This window comes from Mytilus trossulus, chromosome 13, assembly GCF_036588685.1.
Source record: "Mytilus trossulus isolate FHL-02 chromosome 13, PNRI_Mtr1.1.1.hap1, whole genome shotgun sequence".
NCBI lineage: Eukaryota > Metazoa > Mollusca > Bivalvia > Mytilida > Mytilidae > Mytilus > Mytilus trossulus.
The window spans coordinates 7,280,263-7,302,060 of NC_086385.1; the positions used below are offsets into that span (position 1 = coordinate 7,280,263).

At 33.5% G+C, this 21,798-nt stretch overlaps 1 protein-coding gene across 1 annotated transcript; it reads left to right on the plus strand.

Annotated features, from left to right (window-relative positions):
* Window positions 1–2,981: 2,981 nt before the first annotated feature.
* Window positions 2,982–12,625, plus strand: LOC134694911 (uncharacterized). The gene is made up of 7 exons (XM_063556018.1): window positions 2,982–3,136; window positions 3,399–3,516; window positions 3,714–3,837; window positions 4,071–4,333; window positions 4,649–4,795; window positions 7,146–7,310; window positions 12,520–12,625. The coding sequence occupies exons 1-5, from the start codon at window positions 2,990–2,992 to the stop codon at window positions 4,756–4,758; spliced, it is 762 nt and encodes a 253-aa protein (XP_063412088.1). The 5' UTR covers window positions 2,982–2,989; the 3' UTR covers window positions 4,759–4,795; window positions 7,146–7,310; window positions 12,520–12,625.
* Window positions 12,626–21,798: the final 9,173 nt, after the last annotated feature.

The window sequence follows — 21,798 nt, forward strand, 5'->3', positions numbered from 1 at the left end:
ACTCATAAACTTATTTTATGTCCCAGGCCATAGTGGAGGTGCTTTAAGTTTAACCCTTGTTTATAAAAAAAAGAAGATGTGGTATGATTGCCAATAAGACAACTCTCCACAAGGGACCAAATGACACATAAAGTAACAACTATAGGTCACAGTACAGCCTTCAAGAATGAGCAAAGTCCAAACCGCACAGTCAGCTATAAAAAGCCTGGAAATGGCAAGGTAAATCAATTCAAAAGAGAAAACTTACAGCCTGATAAATGAACCAATAATGAGAGAAAAACAAATATGTAACACATAAACACAGTCTGCGACGTTAAGCGGTAGCCCGAAGCCCGTGTCTACTTTAATTAAGCTCGGACTAGTAAAAAGTACACTGCCGATAGTCCGACCGGTCTAGTGCATATCTGTGTGCACTTTTTTAATCGTTACCGTAAGTTAACTGCCGAATGTGTCAATACAACGCCATAGATCAATAAACTGATACTCACTTCCTTGCAAAAGTAGCGTAAACCAGTTTTTACGGTCTCCCTAATAACCGATTGTTCAAAATAAATTAAAAAAAAGCGCAAAAACGGTCAGTACCACGTGTTTTCAAAATTTCAAATTTCGGTAGTTATTGATTAATTTGTGTTGCATAAACTAAATAAAATATAATCATAACAGAAAATAAAAAAAAAATGTTCATTTTTGCATCGGAAGACATTAATTCGTAACTGTCCGCTTGACATCTTGTGTATTTAGACGATTGGTTATTAGGACGACCTCGGTGACTGGTCACTGGTTACCGTTAATTTTATGAAGAAGTGGTGCCAGTTTTGTTTTCATATCGAAAGATAAAAGTACACACATAATTTTACATCGTTACATGGCTTCATTGTTGAGGTGGTCGGATAGTGCGAGACCTGGAAAGGCACCAAAAAGACTGTCTCGCACTTCCGACCAAGTTACAGAAGCAAAGAAAAAATACGAGGACAAGCGCGTCAGAGAGTTCAAAACCCATTGGATGGACGGTCGTCCCTGGCTGAAGTATGATAATGAGAATTCCGTTATGTATTGTACATACTGTAAGGAGCAGGGAAAGGGATGGAAATTCTTATCTGGGTGTACGAATTTTAGGATTGACACCATCCAAAATCATGAAGTCAGTTCCCCTCACATCAGTGCAACATCTGTTGCCGAGAGGCCACTTCCTCAGAATTCACTGGCTGCAAAGGCCATTAACTCTATAAAACAAACTGAATATGACAGACTTAGCATTCTCTTTCGTAATGCCCATGCTGTTGCTAAACATCATCTTAGCTTTAAAACTTATAATGTTATATGTAAACTGGATAAAGGTCTTGATGTTGGCAATAGCTACCTGAATGACAAAAAGGCCTGTGAATTTGTCAAAAATATAGCCAGTGTTTCCAGAAATGAGACCAGAGACCTTTTGAAAAAAACACCATTTCTGAGCCTCACCTGTGATGGGTCATCTGACTTCATGGGGGATGAATATGAGTCATTGTGGGTAAGAAGTGCCCAAAATGGAAAGATAATTAAAAAGTTTTTAGATTTGGGTACTGCTGAATCTGCAGGATCTCAGGACATATTTAATTACATGAAAGCTGTTTGCTTTGAAAATTCAGATGACAATACCAACCAACTGTGGAGTAAACTTATTGGCTTTTGCTCAGACGGTGCATCAAACATGCAAGGTAAATTTATTTTTTAATTTATTTATTATGTAATATACAATGTGGATGGGGTTGGAATGGGCTTTGCTCATTGTTGAAGGCTGTACGGTGTCCTATAGTTGTTAATGACTGTCAGTGTCATTTTGGTCTTTTGTAGATAGTTGTCCTATTGGCTATCATACCGCATGTTCTTTTTTATATTTACAGTAGAAAAAATGGTATCCATGTTGTAGACTGTACTATGACTTATAATGGTTTACTTTTACAATTTGTGACTTGGATTGAGAGTTGTCTCATTGACACTCTGACTCATGCCACATTTTCTTATCCATATAGATAAAATAATGAGGTGTAGATACAGTTATTTATTTTCACATGTGCTTGGTGCGTAGCAAATGTGTATATGTTCTCTGTAGCTATATGTGTGACAGTGTATGTACGTACTAGTTTATAAACATGAAATTCTTCATTCATCATGTTCATATAATATAAAGAATACAAAATAATGGGTATAAAGAAAAGACAAATGACCTAAAAAATTAAAAGAATATTATACTGAAACATGTGTAATGAAAGAACCTCAATCTAGACCTTCATATTGATTTAAAGTAAACATGGACCGTGGTAAACATATAGAATTTGAAAAAATTCTAAACATGATAAAGGAATTAAAACATTTTTACAGTATATGATTAAAATTAATTTAATGTACAGTGTCAATGTAATGTTACAAAAATAGTTTGTTTTAAAGACATATTTTTTTCAGGTATAAGAAATGGTGTGGCTGCTTTGATGAAAAGAGAAAACCCAGAAATAGTTGTTACTCATTGCTTGGCTCACAGAGTTGAGTTAAGCTTTAAGGATGCTATTAAGTCATCTAAATTGTATGATAAAACCATAACTCTTCTTCTTGGTAAGTTATTATGTTTGGCAATAAAACAATTAATAATTATCATGATTAAAAAGTCCTAGTTCATTCAATTCAAATGCATTTAGCTTATTATATTTTACATGTATGCATATGCAATGTATGTCATGCATTGATGTATAGCAATTTAATGTCAAAAATTTATACATATACACCATGGCATACATTGTACCCTTATTTATTAATCATGTAAATTTATTTACATAAAGTCTTACAGAAGATGTCTTAAAGTTAAGTCAAATTTTCAAATAACTATTTTACAGGTCTTTACTACTTGTACCGCAGAGGTCCCAAACAGAAGAAAGCCTTAAAACGAGCTTTCAGTGCACTTAACATGACGAAAATACTTCCACCCCGTGTAGGAGGAACTCGTTGGATGCCACACATGCTTAGAGCAATAAATGTTATTATCAAAGGTTACAGGGGATTTAAAGCTCACCTAGAAAGTGCTTCACATGAAAATCCAAAAGCTGAAGGACTTGCCAAAATTCGAACTGATGTAGCGGTTGTCACATTCATGTTAAATTTAAAGGTATACATGTAGAATACTAAATCATTATTAAAAACATACATTTAGAAGTCAAAATATTTTTAAGATTGCTTTATTGATTTTTGGTTTTCTTTATCTTGACATGTCTGTTTTGATTTTTGACAATTGTTACTACTCTTATATGTACAATGTAATTACTGCTTTACAAATAATGAATGTGAATATGAACTGCATATTTAAATTTCCATGTATATGACAAACTTATATATATGTATTGAATTTTAATTAATTGCATTTCATTTAGGAAATCATATCACCTTTAAACAGACTATCCTTGATTCTGCAGAAACAGAACCTAACATTGTATAATGGACATGCACAGATCAAAGCAACTACAGAAGTTCTAAAAATATGCAAACCAAGTAAGTTATCTTGTAATTGCATATATGTCATAGCATAACTGTCTCTGATTGTACAGGTTATAATATTAAAGTAATTAAATAAATACCTGTAATCATCAATATCTCAGTCTATAAGCAAATTGTGTTTTATGGTGCAAGCAAAAATATGTTTCTCATTTTTTAACATGTTTAATGAATAAGTTTTTTTGTCATTTAAGAGTATGGGGACCATGAGATTCATCTTGTAAAGAAAAATCTCAAGTCCACCTTAATAAGGTCAGGCATGGATATAGAGGAAGTTAACACAGAGTGGGCCATTTTGAAATCTTTAATATATCAAAGGTAATTAATGTTTCTGCTCATTGTTTGGGTTGTTGTCTTTTTGGCACAATGTTTCCATTCTCTATTCTATAAAAACCTAATTTTAGCTTAATGTTACCTTTAGGGTAAACAACTCCTAACTCTGTATTCATTTACTCCAATTTTTTGCCTTGAACATCTTAATATTTTTAAAAATAAAATATCCATATATGTCTGATATTGAATATTTACAATTTTGTGTATTAATTTTTTAGGTACAGTAACAGACTTATAGATGGTGCCTTGACATGGGGATCTGTGTTTGAAACATTCAGGGATGGCCTTGACAATATAAAGCTTGTTATAGATGCTCTGCTCAGTCTACCACCAACAAGTGTCAATAAAGAAACTACATTCAGCAGAATCAAACTCAGCAAAGGCAAGAGGCGGGGTCATTTGAAGACGGACACATTGAAGGACTTGATCCAAGTCGAAATTGAGACTGATAATGTTGAGCAGTTTGACCCAAAGCTGGATGGTAATTGTTCATTCAAAATTATTTTTTTGTCTGCATGACAGAAAAAATTGGATAATATTAGCTCAAAGTTGAATTTATTCCTGTTTACTTATTTTCAATACTTACTGTCCTCAGTTCACTGTATCATTGTATGCCTTTTAAAACACATACTTAATGTCTTATGTATTTTCTCCCATGCTGTTAAGCTCTTTCAAGACAAAGTTTTAATAAGTTTAAGCTCCACTTTGATTACATATTAGTCTGAATAATTGTAAACTTAATTAAAATTTCTGACAAACACTGTTTATTTTTTTTAAATAATTTGTACTGTTTCAGATTACCCCTTCAGACAGAAGAAGGAGAGTTGGCTATTCCAGACCATCACGATTAACCGAGACACTCCAAACAAACACAGTCGACCAAGAAACTGTTGTGGTTGGTCATGATGAGATTGATACACCAGCTGCTGGTCAAGACATCCAGGTATTTATTGTATTTAAAATACATCACATAGTTCATAAAAGCATTCAAATATTTGTAATTTAAAAAAAAAACATAAATACTTTTAAGAATGAGAACCAGCAAAGATATAAATTTATGCAATATCTTAATTCTAATACACAACACAGCATAAATTATTTTTCTTTGTAGAGAACTAATTACTATATATCATGCAAATTATTATAGTCCAAAGTTGTTGTAATTATTATACTCCCGCTTTAAATTATACCCCCGCTTTAAAAAAGGACCCCCGCTTTAAAAAAGGGGGGTAATACTGTTTTACCGCTGTCTGTCCGTCCGTCAGTCCATCCATCAGTCCGTCCGTCCGTCCCACGAAACTTTCGTCACATTTTTCTCAGGAACTACAATACAAGGATTTCTGAAATTTGGTTTCAGGGTTTATCTAAGTCAGCTATACCGTGTGATGCATTTTCAGATTGATCACTTGACAACTTCCTGTTTACCGAACACTTGTATGATTTTACACATGATAGCCAAGTTGAAAATTTTCGTCACATTTTTCTCAGGAACTACAATACAAGGAATTCTGAAATTTGGCTTCAGGGTTTATCTAAGTCAGCTTTACCGTGTGATGCGTTTTCAGATTGATCACTTGACAACTTCCTGTTTACCAAACACTTGTATGATTTTACACATGATAGCCAAGTTGAAAATTTTCATCACATTTTTCTCAGGAACTACAATACAAGGATTTCTGTAATTTGGCTTCAGGGTTTATCTAAGTCAGCTATACTGTGTGATGCGTTTTCAGCTTGATCACTTGACAACTTCCTGATTGCCGAACACTAGTATGATTTTACACATGATAGCCAAGTTGAAAATTTTCGTCACATTTTTCTCAGGAACTACAATACAAAGATTTCTGTAATTTGGCTTCAGGGTTTATCTAAGTCAGCTATACTGTGTGATGCGTTTTCAGATTGATCACTTGACAACTTCCTGTTAACCGAACACTTGTACGATTTTACACATGATAGCCAAGTTGAAAATTTTAGTCACATTTTTCTCAGGAAATACAATACAAGGATTTCTGAAATTTGGTTTCAGGATTAATATAAGTTAGCTATACCGTGTGATGCGTTTTCAGATTCATCACTCGACAACTTCCTGTTTACCGAACACTTGCATATTTTTACACTATTAATATTATCCACTTGCGGCGGGGTATCATCAGTGAGCAGTAGCTCGCAGTTTACTTGTATTCAACCATGATGTACATCCACATCAAATTGAAATGATTAATATTACAAGGTTTTAATATATAATTTTTTCTGATGATTGTTATCAACCAAGAAGAAGATTGCAGTACAGATGAGGATGAGGACAGTGGTGAAAAAAGTGAAGATGAAAATGAACTTGCTGAACAGGAGTTGTTCAGCAAATTGAAAAAAATCATGAAAAATTATGAAGAATAAATATATAATCAATTGATATAAGCTTTCTTCTATTTTTGGTCTGCATCAGAAAGGGTGATCTCTTTAACTTTCCAAAGTCAAATTTGAATAAACAATATGTGATGGCAAGGGGTTTATATCTACATGTATACATTTAATTTACATTTACATGTTTGTCTTCAATTCAAAGAATGGAGTCAGTTTTGTCAACAGTTTTGAGAAGGTTTTTATTGAAGGAAAGTAGAATTTTTCATATAATATGGAGAAAAAACTCTACATTTTTGACAAGATTTATACACAAAAATGTAACCTCAGAATGCAGGATTTTACATCTAATATTCCAAAATTTTCTTGGGGGGGGGGGGGCATGCCCCCAAACCTCCCTAGCTGGTTCGGATCACTTCGTGATCCTCACCTGGGACACAGATTTTATCCGGTCCAGTACATATAAATTCAGGCTAGTATTTTTTTTTTTACTACCCCATAGGGCTAGTTATTCAAATAGTTTTTGGCACAGACTGTAAACAAACAACAACCACTGTATGTCTGTACTCTAACTATTTATTCAGAAAAGAAGATGTGGTATGATTGCCAATGAGATAACTCGCCACAAGAGACCAAATTGACACAGAAATTAACAACTATAGTTAACTTTAGATTGCCTTAACCAAATGTTAGTAAACTGTTATACAATGCTTATTACCACTAAACACAATCAAGTTTGAATATTTGGGGGCGTCACTTTAGTCGTTCTAAAGTTATGCCCCTTTACAAATGGTAAAATTGCTATTTTTTTTAGTTTTCTTCCTATTTCTGTAGTTTGCCTTAATCTAATGTGATAAAACTATTATACAATACTTTTTAGTTATTTTGTGTATATTTAAATTGCAGAGTAATGCATATCTTATATTTCATAGGGATCAATATACAGGGATATTGCTACTCTGAGGCCCATGCAGGAAAGTCATATTGTGATTCAAAGATGGCAAATAAGCGCAAAAAGATAAAAAGTTGGGTTGCAAGTTGAAAAAAAAACATTGTAACAGCAGCTGATATGAAAACTGTCCTTGACTCTAGAACAGGTAAATTAACAAAATGTACATTGTTCAATCAGAAAACATAATTACAACACAAACTCACCGTGATCTAAATGTGACCTGTTAAAATAAGCAAATCTGGTTCTATACACAATTTCAGAGACAGTCTGATTCTCTTTAGTAAATTTCATTTCACAAATAAATCTGACATGATAATGACAAAATGTTAGACGAGTCACAGACTCAGGCTCACATACACATCAGGGGCGGATCCAGCCATTTTAAAAAGGGGGGTTTCAACTATATGTCCCCATTAAAATGCATTGATCGGCCAAAAAAAAAGGGGGGGTTGCAACCCCAAGACCCCCCCCCCCCTGGATCCGCCAATGCACATGTTACATAACCCATATTTAACAGAAAAAATTAAAGCATTGGATAAAATGATCCATGGCATGTTGTTTGAAGCCCCATGTGTGATATTATATTAAGATAATTTTTCTGGTGTGTGTATCCATCTGCTTGACTGTTTGTCTGTCTGTTCCTTATTATACCTACCCCCACAACATAATTTTATGATACTTGGTAGATAATAAGGACAAACTATGTAGACATGGTAGATGTGCATATCAACAGGAAATTACGATTCAATTTTTTTCTAGGAGTTACTCCCCTTTGAACTTATTTGCTTTAACCCTTTCATGCCGAATGTATCCTTTTGGCACACCGGTGTAGATGCCGAATGTATCCTTTTGGCACACCGGTGTAGATGCCGAATATTTCTATTTTTAGACGGTCCCAGTGCAAACAGTAAAAATAATGTTTAAACATGTTTCTTGGCCCCGTTGCTTCATGGATGTTATGATAAACATCAAATGCATTCGATATTTTAGTATCGGGCGTAAAAACACTGTTGAAATATGTTTTTTTAAAGATTGTTGAGGGAAAAAAAAACTCGTGAAAAACAAAATGGCGGAATCATGGTCAAGAGTTTCATTTCGAGTTGAAACATTTAGAAAACTTGACCTGCGGTCATGAAAGTGGCTTAACTTGAACAAAAGTAGTTATTGTACGTATATTTTGGAGTTGTTAGAAGGATATTTGTAAAACAATCTGAAATCGAGACTTTGATTGTCGCCATCAGGTGCACGACTGTAAATTATTATTTCTCGTTGCCGTTTGACAGTCAACCTTTCATTACCGATTGAGTCAGAGTCATGAGTCTGTATTGCTACGGGTTTTCTTTCTTTTTATTGAAAGGCTGTACTGCAGTATGTACTACGGTCGACAAAACGAAAGTCCAATTTCATTTAAAATAGAACCGGATATTGACAAAATTGACAGCTGAGTCTATAAATAGTGTGGTTCATAAAACACGTGTTGTTACATCTCAAAGCTTTATTATTTTACATAAAAGTGGTTTCGAAAGATGAGACAATATTCTGCAATCTTATTCGTATTTTAATCGAATGTAAATTTATTTTCCATGATGTATCTCGTCTTGTGACAGAGGTTTTTAAAAGTCTTGTTCAGCATACAAAAATTTTAGATTTTGTTTTGTTTTGAAAAACAAATTATGTTGACCAGAGACATGTATACTATATATGTCTCTTTGTTGACAGAGAAAAAAAATACTGAAAAATGCCAAGATGATTATTTTATTTTAACAAATCGTTTTCTTTCTCATTTAAAAAAATATTGTAAAAGAAGGGAAGTGGAAATAGAAAAATTGTTTTGGAAGGGAAGGGAAAATTATTTTTTTAGAATTGGGAAGGGGGAAAAAAAATTTGCTGAAGGGTAGTGATTTTTCCCCAAAGTGAAATAACATAATGTGTTGTCTGCTGCTTCTGATTAATCTTGAGATTGCATCATTTATTATTGTAAAATAATACTGTTCCTGTATGTTTCTGAAAACAATAGGGGTTCAATTTTTTGTTCTGGAAATTATGAGGAAGAAATCCCCCCTCATGTTGCACACACAAAAGATGAATGACCAGTGTAGCAGTGCCTAAAGTTTATTACAATTTGTAATGCCAATATAAGCAACCATTTTTAACACTAGGAAACATCTTTTTCGTGTTCAAAAAGTGACTTTAAATGGTATATAAATTGCTTCTTCTCTCAGATGCCAAGTCATATACATGTAGTAGTAAAAAGTAAGAGAAAAAAGTAATCAAATTTGAAATGGGATAATGTACCACATCAGGGTCTTGTAGCTGTCACCTTGTAAGTCAGCTTCTTTAAAAATTTACACTGTTAATGGGACTAGCACACATGATAAGCAGGGTATCTTCATACCACATTAATATATAGGCTTATATTGTAAGTAACACTTGCTGCTGGATGCAATAGATTAATTAATAGACTGGTTTAATACAATGGTTATATTCTAATAACAACCTCACTCAAGTAATTTTTATTCACTTTTTGACAAATCATTCCATTAAATAACCCAACAATATTAACAGAAATAAAAAAAAAAAAAAACAGTTTCCATTGTCCTCACTCAATTTCAAAATCAAAATTTATGATATGAATCCTCCTTTTCAATGAGTACACAGCAATATAAACTAAAACAAATTTCATAGCTTCCAAATGTTATTACAAACTATATCCGCTCCCTGATGTAGCTTTCCATCAATGAATTTTAAAACTGAATTTTGCAGTAAAACATGTACATGATTTATTAATTTAATCTCTTTTGGCAATTGTTTTCAACGACTTGCATCTGTGTGTACATACCATGAGTTTAAATAAAACAGTACCCAGTAGTTGTCTGCATATTTTCTATCCTTTTCCTCTACTGCATGTGATTAATAAATTTAACTATGATGAAAATAAATTTATAAAATATTAGTTATCAGCTTTTGGTATTTATTTGTGCTGCTTTAACAAACATCAGTTGATGTATTTGTCAATTTCATGTTATCTTATACATCCTTAATTTTGACTACTTAGTTTCAACAATTTTCAAAAAAATAAATAATTCAGTAGGCTCTTTATCTTGAGATCTATACAGCTGAATATTTGCTTATTTCTTGTACATTTATTTATGCTTAAATATTTTTTATATATTATAAAACCACCATGACCCAAATCAATTTTTTTGGAAATTTCATGGATTTAGAACTTTGAAAAAAATCACTTAATGGGTTTATTTACTAACTTTTATTTATTGGAAAGCTTTATCTCATTCACATGTGGAAGAATTAAGGCATTACTGGGATTAAGTCATAAAGTAAAGAAGTCCCATCGATTATTATTGCAGTTAAACAATATTTTTAACTAGTTCAGTAATCGCACATCAACGCTGGGGGTATTATACAACTCGTCTGGAAGAGTTATTGTCCGTTATCGAACCCGAGTTATCTTTCTTCTTTCGAAACCGTAAACAAATGGCGGCCAAAAATCTACGTAAACGACAGTCTCGATTTACAAGTATTTTTGCCAAGAAAACGAAAACGGAAACAGGTTTTGAAAGAAAATAATTCAGTAGCTCATAGAATTAGAATTTCGAATCACACGTGTGCTTAAGAAATGTTGCCGAATGGAAGTGAAAGTGATATACGGTCATGACGGTAGGCAATGACAAAAATTATCTTCCGACTCAATCAATCTACGTTTTCAACACACGTTTTTAAGGTAAACTAATTTTCACTCTATGAAAAGGTTACGGACGATCAACCTATGATATTTATCTACATTTTATCAAAATTTGACCGCATAACTCGCTATGGTTGCCGAGTTTTCAATGACCCAAACTACCAGGTCGTTTTTGCTGAAGCACATGTCAAATTAATCCCGGTCAGGCAAATGGCTCGTGCAAATATATTTCGGCCAGGAAATCCCGCGAAAAAAATAAATTCAGTAGCGAAAGTGTTAATGTACTTCTGCAAAAGTGTCATTGCAACTCCTCTGTTACTACACAACAGAACTTCATGAAACTTTGTAGATAATAAGGACATACTATGCAGATGTGCATATCAACAGGAAATTATGATTCAATATTTTTTCTTGCACAATTTTTTTTTACTTACACTTACTATATTTCTTTAATGATAATTTGGGGATGTGGGGTATGTCCAGGATTTTGGCCAACCAACCAAGATGGCCGCCATGGCTAAAAATAGATGATAGGGGTAAAATGCAGTTTTTGGCTTGTAACTCAAAAACCAAAGCATTTAGAGCAAATCTGACATGGGGGTAAAATTGTTTATTAGGTCATGATTTATCTGCCCTGAAATTTTCAGATGAATCAGACAACCTGTTTTGAATTGGTAATTTTAAGGAAATTTTGCTGTTTTTTGGTTATTATCTTGAATATTATTATAGATAGAGATATTAATAACTGTAAACAGCAATCATGTTCGGCAAAGTAAGATTTACAAATAAGTCAACATGACTGTAATGGTCAATTGACCCCCTAAGGAGTTATTGTCCTTTATAGTCAATTTTTAACAATTTTCATAAAATTTGTAAATTTTCACTAACATTTTCCACTGAAACTACTGGTACAAGTTCATTATAGATAGAGATAATTGTAAGCAGCAAGAATTTTCGGTAAAGTTAGATGTACAAACACATCACCATCACCAAAACACAATTTTGTCATGAAACCATCTGCTTCCTTCACATAGACCAAGGTGAGCGACACTGGCTTTTTAGAGCCTCTAGTTTGAATAATGTTATAGATAGAGATAAACTGTAAACAGCAATAACGTTCAGCAAAGTGAGTTCTACAAATCAGTGAACAGGATCAAAATTGACAATTGACTTCATAAGGAGTTATTGCACTTTAAAGTCAAATTTTACAATTTTTCGTAAATTTTTGCAATCTTTTTCAAAAATCTTTCCTGAAACAACTGAGACAAATTTAAATGTACTTGGACCCAAATAAACATTATGGTATTTTTTTTTTTTTAAAATGTAAAATGTGTCCAGTGACCCTGTCTGCCTAAAACATGGCAGACATGGCTAAAAATAGAACATAGGTAAAAAATGCAGTTTTTGACTTTTCCATACATGTATCTCTGAAACTAGAGCAAAAGTATAAAGGTTGCATTATTCCATGCATCAATTGTAAATAAAAATATCATGTGAGCAACACAGGCTCCTTGGAGCCTCTAGTTAAAAATGTTTTTCTTTTCTTCAAAATATCATGTTGATATATGCTGTAATGTACACACATTTTGTTGAAGTTGAAAACATGACCTTTGAAACGGTTTATAATTCCCCTCATTATTATTTCTGTTTACAGGTGTTGCTGGATGTCAAGTCTCTAAATGTGCTAACAACACCTCATAACACAAACTGATTACACACAAGTTAGAAGGAATAAATGATTTTAATGAGTTGTGAGTTGAAAAAGATGGTATAACACTGAGGAAAGCCTACAACATCGGCAAGGTAAAATTTATTCCTAATAAATCCATAGACCAAATGGATTTTGGTAAACGACAGGAAAATAAAACAGAATAATGTGTGATAATATCAGGATTTGATTTACCTGTTAATGTAACTGGAAAAATCAAAATGCCTAAAACAGTTGGTGCAGTTAATCTCCATGAAGGACCAGAAATAAAAAACAGAAAATGGTGAAGACTCATCCAGTTAACCTCTCGTCACTCAGAAAGTTCTGATTATATGCTGTTCTTTTGCTCAAAAGTTGGCTGTGTCATTAGATTTGCTACCTTAAATTGACTTGAAAACCATCTATTGAGGCCTAAATTAAAATATTGTTTGTTTGCCCTTTTCCGACCCTAAGTTTTGAAACAGGGTAGGTAGGTAGGTAAAATATTTTAATAACCACTTGTTTGTATTTTACCAATAACCATGATAACCATGAGAAATTGTTCAGCATTTATTACTGTTTATGTCTGATCAGTCCATAGGTGGATTTTTGAAAGGTCAAATTTCTGATCATATGGGCTATCCAATTTACAAGCCAGTGATCATGGTGATAGTCCAAATTTCCTCCTCATCAAGTCCTAATACAGGACCTACCTGTTGTCTATTTATTTGTTCTTGTCTTGAAAGTGCATGAATTAGTTGCCACTGAACATTAAACAACCAACAATCAATTAAACTTAAGGTTAACAGGGGTAATGCCATCTGTGGTGTTAAAATACATGTAACTACGCTAAAGTCTATTTTTCTTTGCAATATAATGTTTTTTCAAATGCTAAAATTTTATCTTTGTATACATGTTTGCTAAAATTTTATCAATTTTCTGCAAAGCTAAAATTTTATCTAAGTTGTGGATGCTAAAATTTTAGCTTTTGGTCTGAAAAAGAACCAGCTAAAATTTTAGCTCTCCTTTACATTACTTACTGATTTAAGCTAAAATTTTATTTTTTGCTTCAGGACTGATGAAGATTGCACAGCAGAATAAAAATGATTGCTCATTTGGGATTATCTCTTGTCCTTGATATATAGTTAAACAAGTGCAGAGATATTTTTGCCTGAGCTTTTGTTCTTTTTCATCAATGTTCAGAAAGAAGAAATATAGAAGAATAAAGAAAAAATTGGTAAGTTTTTGAATATTGATAAAGTTATAAAATTTTGAGGTAAAATTTTAGTTTTTTGCAATTTTCTTTAAAAAATCTACTCTTGAGAAAATGAGACAGTCTCAAAATATAAAATCCTCCCTTAAATGCAAACTGTATTTTTTTTTATCTCAAAAAGACCTTCAATAAGAAAAGCAGTCACAATATCATGTTGATGCATATGCTGATTAATATTCAGAACTAGAAATGTTATAAAATGTATAATATTTGACTGATATGATGATGAAGTATGAATAAACCCGAAAAAAATGTTACAATCGATAGATTTATAGATCAGATTACTATATTGGTATTTTAAGATCTAACACAAAGCAAACATGTCACCAGTGAGTTGAAATACAAACAATTTTAACTTTGTTAAAACAGTATTGTGAAAGGATCACATTATTTGAATCAAGTCTATGTATAATAATAAGATTACTACTTTTTCTTTAAAATTGAAATAAAGATATAATAATCATGCATGCTATTTAATATTGATTTGCCGCGCGAAAAATATAAAATATCTTTTTAAAATAATGCAACAAAATATATGGGCGTCAAGTTGGTCACTTATTCCCAATTCCCTATTCGTTACCTATTCCCTATTCCCTATTCCCTATTCGTTACCTATTCGTTACCTATTCCCTATTCCCTATTCGTTACCTATTCGTTACCTATTCCCTATTCCCTATTCGTTACCTATTCGTTACCTACAGGGTTTCCCCTGGGTCAATTTTTTTTTTCGCCACCTCTTTCGCCAAAACAATATTTTTTTCGCCATTTTATTATTTTTTTCGCCAAATAACACAATTATATTTTTCTTTTAAAAATTTCCTTTTTTCCAGACCCCCCCCCTTAATAAGAAGTGGTTTTTACAACAATACAAAGCATCTTATCACTTGGAATTGATCCCTTTTGTAAGGTGTGGTCATTACATTGAAGGGTAACATTTTGAATAGATTTCTTCATAACGACAGTTTGACAGTTTCCTTTTCTAGACCATCGTAAATAAGTAAAACTATACGCTTGAAACACGTGTGTAGGTGAAACTACTTTGAAGTACAAACTCAAATCAATGATCTATTTGAAAGTTGAATGATAAAGTTTTAAATCAGAGACCTTTCTTGCTTTTGAACATTTTCGTCATAACAACAATTTTCTTTTCTGACTATCATTTTAAAGAAGGAGAGGAAGCGTAAAAATTTTGCTTCAAACACGTGCGTCGTAAAATAGTTAATTATTCCCTTTTGTGACATGTGACAGAAGCCATTTAACATTATCATTTGTCATATTATACAATCAACACCTTTATTAATTAGTCCTTTGATGTCGATAGCTATGAATGCAATCAGCTGATTATTGATTTTCTGTCAAAATCTTAACGAGTTCAAGGTGAATTCAAAGTATTGAATGATCGGTAAAGTTAAAGAAAACCGAAAAAAGTAAATAAACAAGATGGCTGAAAATAAATCGTTATATATATTTCTTTCGCCAAATTCTTTCGCCAATGACGAATTTTAATCGCCAAAATTATTATTTTTTCGCAAATTGCGAAAATGGCGACCGCCAGCGGAAACCCTGGTTACCTATTCCCTATTCCCTATTCGTTACCTATTCGATAATTATTTGATTATTAATATCCTTCCCCCTTTTTAATTATGGCATGGAATGGTTAAATATGGCTGCCGTTACCATGGAAACGACACAAATGTGAAAAAAATCAGTTTTTGGTTTTTGGTGAACTGTTTGGATATGCTTCAACTCAGAATCATCATATTTTAAAACAGTTTAGGTGCCCACTTTATACAGGTGTTGGATTATTTTGGCGATCATTGGAACTACTATGTTGACATGCAAACTACACCATAATTTTCAAAATTCTCAAAATGCTCAAAACTTCATGAAACTTCACAGTAATGATGAGCAACATTGGAAGATGTGGCATTTGCAGTTTGAATTTCCAAAATAGGTCTTGTTACCATGGAAACAATGCAAAAAGGTAAAAAATTTCAAAAATAAGAATTTTGAGCAAACTGGATGAAACTTTACAGGAGTGGTAACTGGCATAGGCAGAGTTGGATTTTGAAGTTGGAATTTTCAAAATGGCCGCCGTAACCATGGAAACAGCAAAAATATCCAAAATTTCAAAATGTTCAAACTTAATGAAACTTTGCAAAAATGTTACTAGACATCTGTAATGCTCTCTTTGACTTTGGAATTGTCAAAATGGCTGCCGCTCACCTGGCAATAGGGGGAAGGGTGCCATCCGTTATTGCTAGCAATTACAAATCTAGTTGTTAATACTCTTATATCTGGTAATAGTTCTAAATGTGTTGAGGTAAAATGATCTTTTTATGACCTATTTATATGTGTTTGTGCTCAACCGATCCTTTTACTTCATGTTCGATACGCATTTGTTCCTTATTTGTTTTTTATACGTTCTACCTTTTAACAGCTTTATGTCCGTATGTTTGAAGATGGATCTTGGTTCGACGGGATGAAATCACCGTGTAAGCGCTTGCATAAAAAAGAAGATGTGGTATGATTGCCAATGAGACAACACTCCACAGTAGACCAAACTGACACAGAAATTATCAACTATTGTTTCACTGTACGGCCTTCAACAATGAACATAGCCCAAACTGTGAGTCACCTATAAAAGGCCCAGACATGACAACCTCAAACAATTCAAACAACAAAACTGACGGCCGTATTTCATATACAAAAAAATAAACGGAAAACAAATATGTTACACAAAAACAAACGATAACTACTTGATTTCAGTTGTCTCTGGTGGTAGATCTGCGTTCCTAGAGGTGATATAACTCTATAAGCGCATATGTACACGTTCCAGCGCTCGGATAATACCCTGTTAATTATTCGTTACTTATTCGTTTCATATTCACTTATAATACGTTTGTTGTACGTTGCACCTGTAAGAAAAGAATTTTCAATTAAGTTCATATCTCTGGTGGTAATAATGTGTTCTTATAGATGAAATAACCTTATTAGCGCGTATGTACTCGTTCCAACGCTCAGATAATACCCTGTTACTTATTCGTTCCTTAATCGCTTTTAATGCGCGGGGTATACGTTGCACCTTCAAATAAATCATTTTTAATTGTGTTCATGTCTCTGTTGGAAATAATGTGTTCTTAGAGATGAAATGACCCTATTAGAGCGCATGTACCCGTTCCAGCACTCGGTTAATACCCTGTTACCTATTCGTTACTTATTCGCTTTTAATACGCTTGTTGTAAGTTGCACCTTTCACAAAAGGATATTCAATTAAGTTCATATCTCTGGTGGTAATAATGTGTTCTTATAGATGAAATGACCCTTTTAGCGCGCATGTTCCCCGTTCCAGCGCTCGGTCAATAACCTGTTACCTATTCCTTACCTATTCGTTACCTATTCACTTATGATACGTGTGTTGTACAATGCACCTTTTAGAAAAGGATTTTCAATTGTGTCCATGTCTCTGGTGGTAACAATGTGTTTTTAGAGATGAAATGACCCTATCAGCGCGCATGTACCCGTTCTAGCACTCGGTTAATACCCTGTTACCTATTCGTTACCTATTCGTTACCTATTCACTTATAATACGTTTGTTGTACGTTGCACCTTTTAGAAAAGGATTTTCAATTAAGTTCATATCTCTGGTGGTAATAATGTGTTCTTATAGATGAAATACCCCTATTACCGCGTGTGTACTCGTTCCAGCGCTCGGATAATACCCTGTTATTTATTCGTTCCTTATTCGCTCCTAATGCGCGGGGTATACGTTGCACCTTGAAATAAATCGTTTTTTAATTGTGTTCATGTCTCTGGTGGAAATAATGTGTTCTTAGAGATGAAACGACCCTAGTAGCGCGCATGTACCCGTTCAAGCGCTCGGTTAATACCCTGTTACCTATTCGTTACTTATTCGCTTTTAATACGTTTGTTGTAAGTTGCACCTTTTAGAAAAGAATTTTCATTTAAGTTCATATCTCTGGTGGTAATTATTTCTTCTTATAGATGAAATGACCCTATTATCGTGCATGTTCCGTTCCAGCGCTCGGTCAATAACCTGTTACCTATTCGTTACCTATTCACTTATGATAAGTTTGTTGTACGTTGCACCTTTTAGAAAAGGATTGTCAATTGTGTCCATGTCTCTGGTGATAACAATGTGTTCTTACAGATGAAATGACCCTATTGGCGAGCATGTACCCGTTCCAGCGCTTGGTAAATAACCTGTTACCTATTCTATTCGTTACCTATTCGCTTTTAATGCGCAGCAACTTGAAATAAATCGTTTTTAAAAGGTGCAACGTACAACAAACGTATTATAAGCGAATAAGAAACAATTATGTAACGAATATGTAACAGGGGGTTAACCGAGCGCTGGAACGGGTACATGCGCACTAATAGGGTAATTTCATCCCTAAGAACACATTGTTACAACCAGAGACATGGACACAATTAAAAATCCTTTTCTAAAAGGTGCAACGTACAACAAACGTATTATAAGTGAAAAGGTAACGAATAGGTAACGAATAGGTAACATGGTATTACCCGAGCGCTGGAACGGTTATATGCGCGCTAATAGGGTAATTGCATCTCTAAGAACACATTGTTATCACAAGAGACATGGAGACAATTAAAAGTCCTTTTCTGAAAGGTGCAACGTACAACAAACGTATTATTAGTGAAAAGGTAACGAATAAGTGACGAATAGGTAACAGGGTATTAACCGAGCGCTGGAACGGGTACATGCGCTCTAATAGGGTCATTTCATCTTTAAGAACACATTGTAACCACCAGAGACATGAACACAATTAAAAAACGATTTATTTTAAGGTGCAACGTATACCACGCGCATTAAAGGCGAATAAGGAACGAATAAGTAACAGGGTATTATCTAAGCGCTGGAACGGGTACATACGCGCTTATAGGGGTATTTCATCTATAAGAACACATTATTACCACCAGATTTTGAACACAAATGAAAATCCTTTTCTAAAAGGTGCAACGTACAACAAACGTATTTAAAGCGAATAAGTAACGAATATTTAACAGGGTATTATCCGAGCGCTGGAACGGGTACAAATGCGCTTATATAGTTATATCACCTCTAAGAACCAAAATCTACCACCAGAGACAACAAAACAATTGAAAATCATGTTTTAAAAGGTGCCACGAATGCTACACGTATTATAAGCGAATTATAAGCGAGTGATGGAACGAATTAAACAAGGTTATAGCATGCTCCAAAACGATGTATACCCTGCTTACATGTTTAACCCACCACATTATGTTAGTATGTGCCTGTCCCTAGACAAGAGCCTGCAATTAAGTAGTTATCGTTTGTTTTTGTGTGACATATTTGTTTCCCGTTTATTTTTTTGTATATGAAATACGGCCGTCAGTTTTGTTGTTTGAATTGTGTGAGGTTGTCATGTATGGGCCTTTTATAGGTGACTACACGGTTTGGGCTATGCTCATTGTTGAAGGCCGTACAGTGACCTATATTTGATAATTACTGTGTCATTTTGGTCTATTGTGGAGTGTTGTCTTATTGGCAATCATACCACATCTTCTCTTTTATGCAAGCGCTAACACGGTGAATTCATCCCGTCGAACCAAGGTCCATCTTCAAACATACAGACATCAAGCAGTTAAAAGGTAGAACGTATAAAAAAAAAATAAGGAAAAAATGCGTATCGAACATGAAGTAAAAGGATCGGTTGAGCACAAACACATATAAATAGGTCATAAAAAGATCATTTTACCTCAACAAATTTAGAACTATTACCAGATATAAGAGTATTAACAACTAGATTTTTAATTGCTAGCAATAACAGATGGCACCCTTCCCCCTATTGCCAGGTGAGCGGTAGCCATTTTGACAATTCCAAAGTCAAAGAGAGCATCTACAGATTTTTTGAAAAGTTTCAATAATTTTGAACATTTTGAAATTTTGGATATTTTTGCTGTTTCCACGGTAACGGCGGCCATTTTGAAAATTCCAACTTCAAAATCCAACTCTGCCTATGCCAGTTACCATTCCTGTAAAGTTTCATCGAGTTTGCTCAAAATTCTTATTTTTGAAATTTTTGACCTTTTTGCATTGTTTCCATGGTAACAAGACCTATTTTGGAAATTCAAACTCCAAATGCCACATCTTCCAATGTTGCTCATCATTACTGTGAAGTTTCATGAAGTTTGAGCATTTTGAGAATTTTGAAAATTTTGGTGTAGTTTCCATGGCAACATAGTAGTTCCAATGATCGCCAAAATCATCCAACACCTGTATATAGTGGGCACCTACATTGTTTTAAAATATGATGATTCTGAGTTGAAGCATATCCAAACAGTTCACCAAAACCAAAAACTGATTTTTTTCACATTTGTGCCGTTTCCATGGTAACGGCAGCCATATTAAACCATTCCATGCCATAATTAAAAAGGGGGAAGGATATTTAAAATCAAATAAGTATCGAATAGGTAACGAAAAGGGAATAGGTAACGAATGGTAACGAATAGGGAATAGGGAATAGGTAACGAATAGGTAACGAATAGGGAATAGGGAATAGCTAACGAATAGGTAAAGAATAGGGAATAGGGAATAGGTAACGAATAGGTAACGAATAGGGAATAGGGAATAGGTAACGAATAGGTTACGAATAGGGAATAGGGAATGGGTAACGAATAGGGAATAGGTAATAAGTAACCAACTTGACGCCCATACAAAATATGTCTCATAATGAAAGTTTGGAGGTACATTTCAAACAAGCGATTTAAAGAACAAATACACAGGACATTAAAACCTTTAAAAAGCATATGTAACGCAAACATTTTAAATTATTCTCTCAATTGACGCAACTATCAGAACCATCATGAAAATAAATTTAGTGGAAGGGTTGAAGAAAGATGAAAATCGATGTACATAGCTGTATGTTTTATCTTTATGCATGTACATCAATTTTAATATACAAATAGTATTAAATACTCCTTATAATGTTTATATTATGCAATGACAATGTTACTTCATTGTTCTTACAAAGAACTTACATTGTGAAGATTAACAGAAGAAAAAACAATTTAATTTATTATAATATGTTGGTAAAAGCTAGATGTGGATTATCCTTTTTATACGAGAGAATCAAAAGTGATATTGCCTGAAGAGCATTGATTTATAACTGTTTAAATTTTAGAATGCATTGAAAGAGAACTGATAAAGAAAGATGAAGATCATATTCCAAAGAACATTCGAGGTATGATTACTTTAAACTAAATTATAGTGTTTGATAACATTGTGTGAGGGAATTCGAAGTTTGCTGTACCGCTGTTCACTCAAACGCAGTTAATGACAATACCACTGCATCAATCAGTATGATTTTGTTTGTAATGTTTTAAATAAAAGCAAACCGTAGTATACCGCTGTTCAAAACTCATAAATCCATTGCCAAAAATAAAATCGGGGTAACAAACTTAAACCGAGGGAAACGCATTAAATATAAGAGGAGAACAACGACACAACACTGAAATGCAACACACACAGGAACGGACCAATCATCAGACAAAATCCCACGAGGATAACAAATATAAATTCAAAACCAAATACATGAATTTGGGATAGACAAGTACCGTGACACGTCTTATCGCAATGAGAATTTAAACAAAAAAATAAGAGAAAACAAACGACGCAACGTTAAAATGTAACACACCGAGAAACGAACAATAATATAACCATGGCCATCTTCCTGACTTGGTACAGAATATTTTTTTAAATATAACGTTGAAATGACAACATAATATTACAAGACTACAATACAAATAAATAGGAGAACATATTATACAAAGAAAGACATGATTAATGGATAACAAAAATCATCAGGTTTAAAATTCAATACGCCAAAAACGCGTCTCGTCCACACAAGACTCACCAGTGACGCCCAAATTTAAAAGATCGAAATTGACAAAAAGTACAAAGTTGTACA

Excerpts from the sequence above, each read along its gene's own strand:
- LOC134694911 (XM_063556018.1), top strand. The coding sequence starts at position 2,990 with ATGCTTAGAGCAATAAATGTTATTATCAAAGGTTACAGGGGATTTAAA. Across the intron at positions 3,517-3,713 it reads TCTAAAAATATGCAAACCAA|AGTATGGGGACCATGAGATT; the intron begins GTAAGTTATCTT and ends TTGTCATTTAAG. Across the intron at positions 4,334-4,648 it reads GTTTGACCCAAAGCTGGATG|ATTACCCCTTCAGACAGAAG; the intron begins GTAATTGTTCAT and ends GTACTGTTTCAG.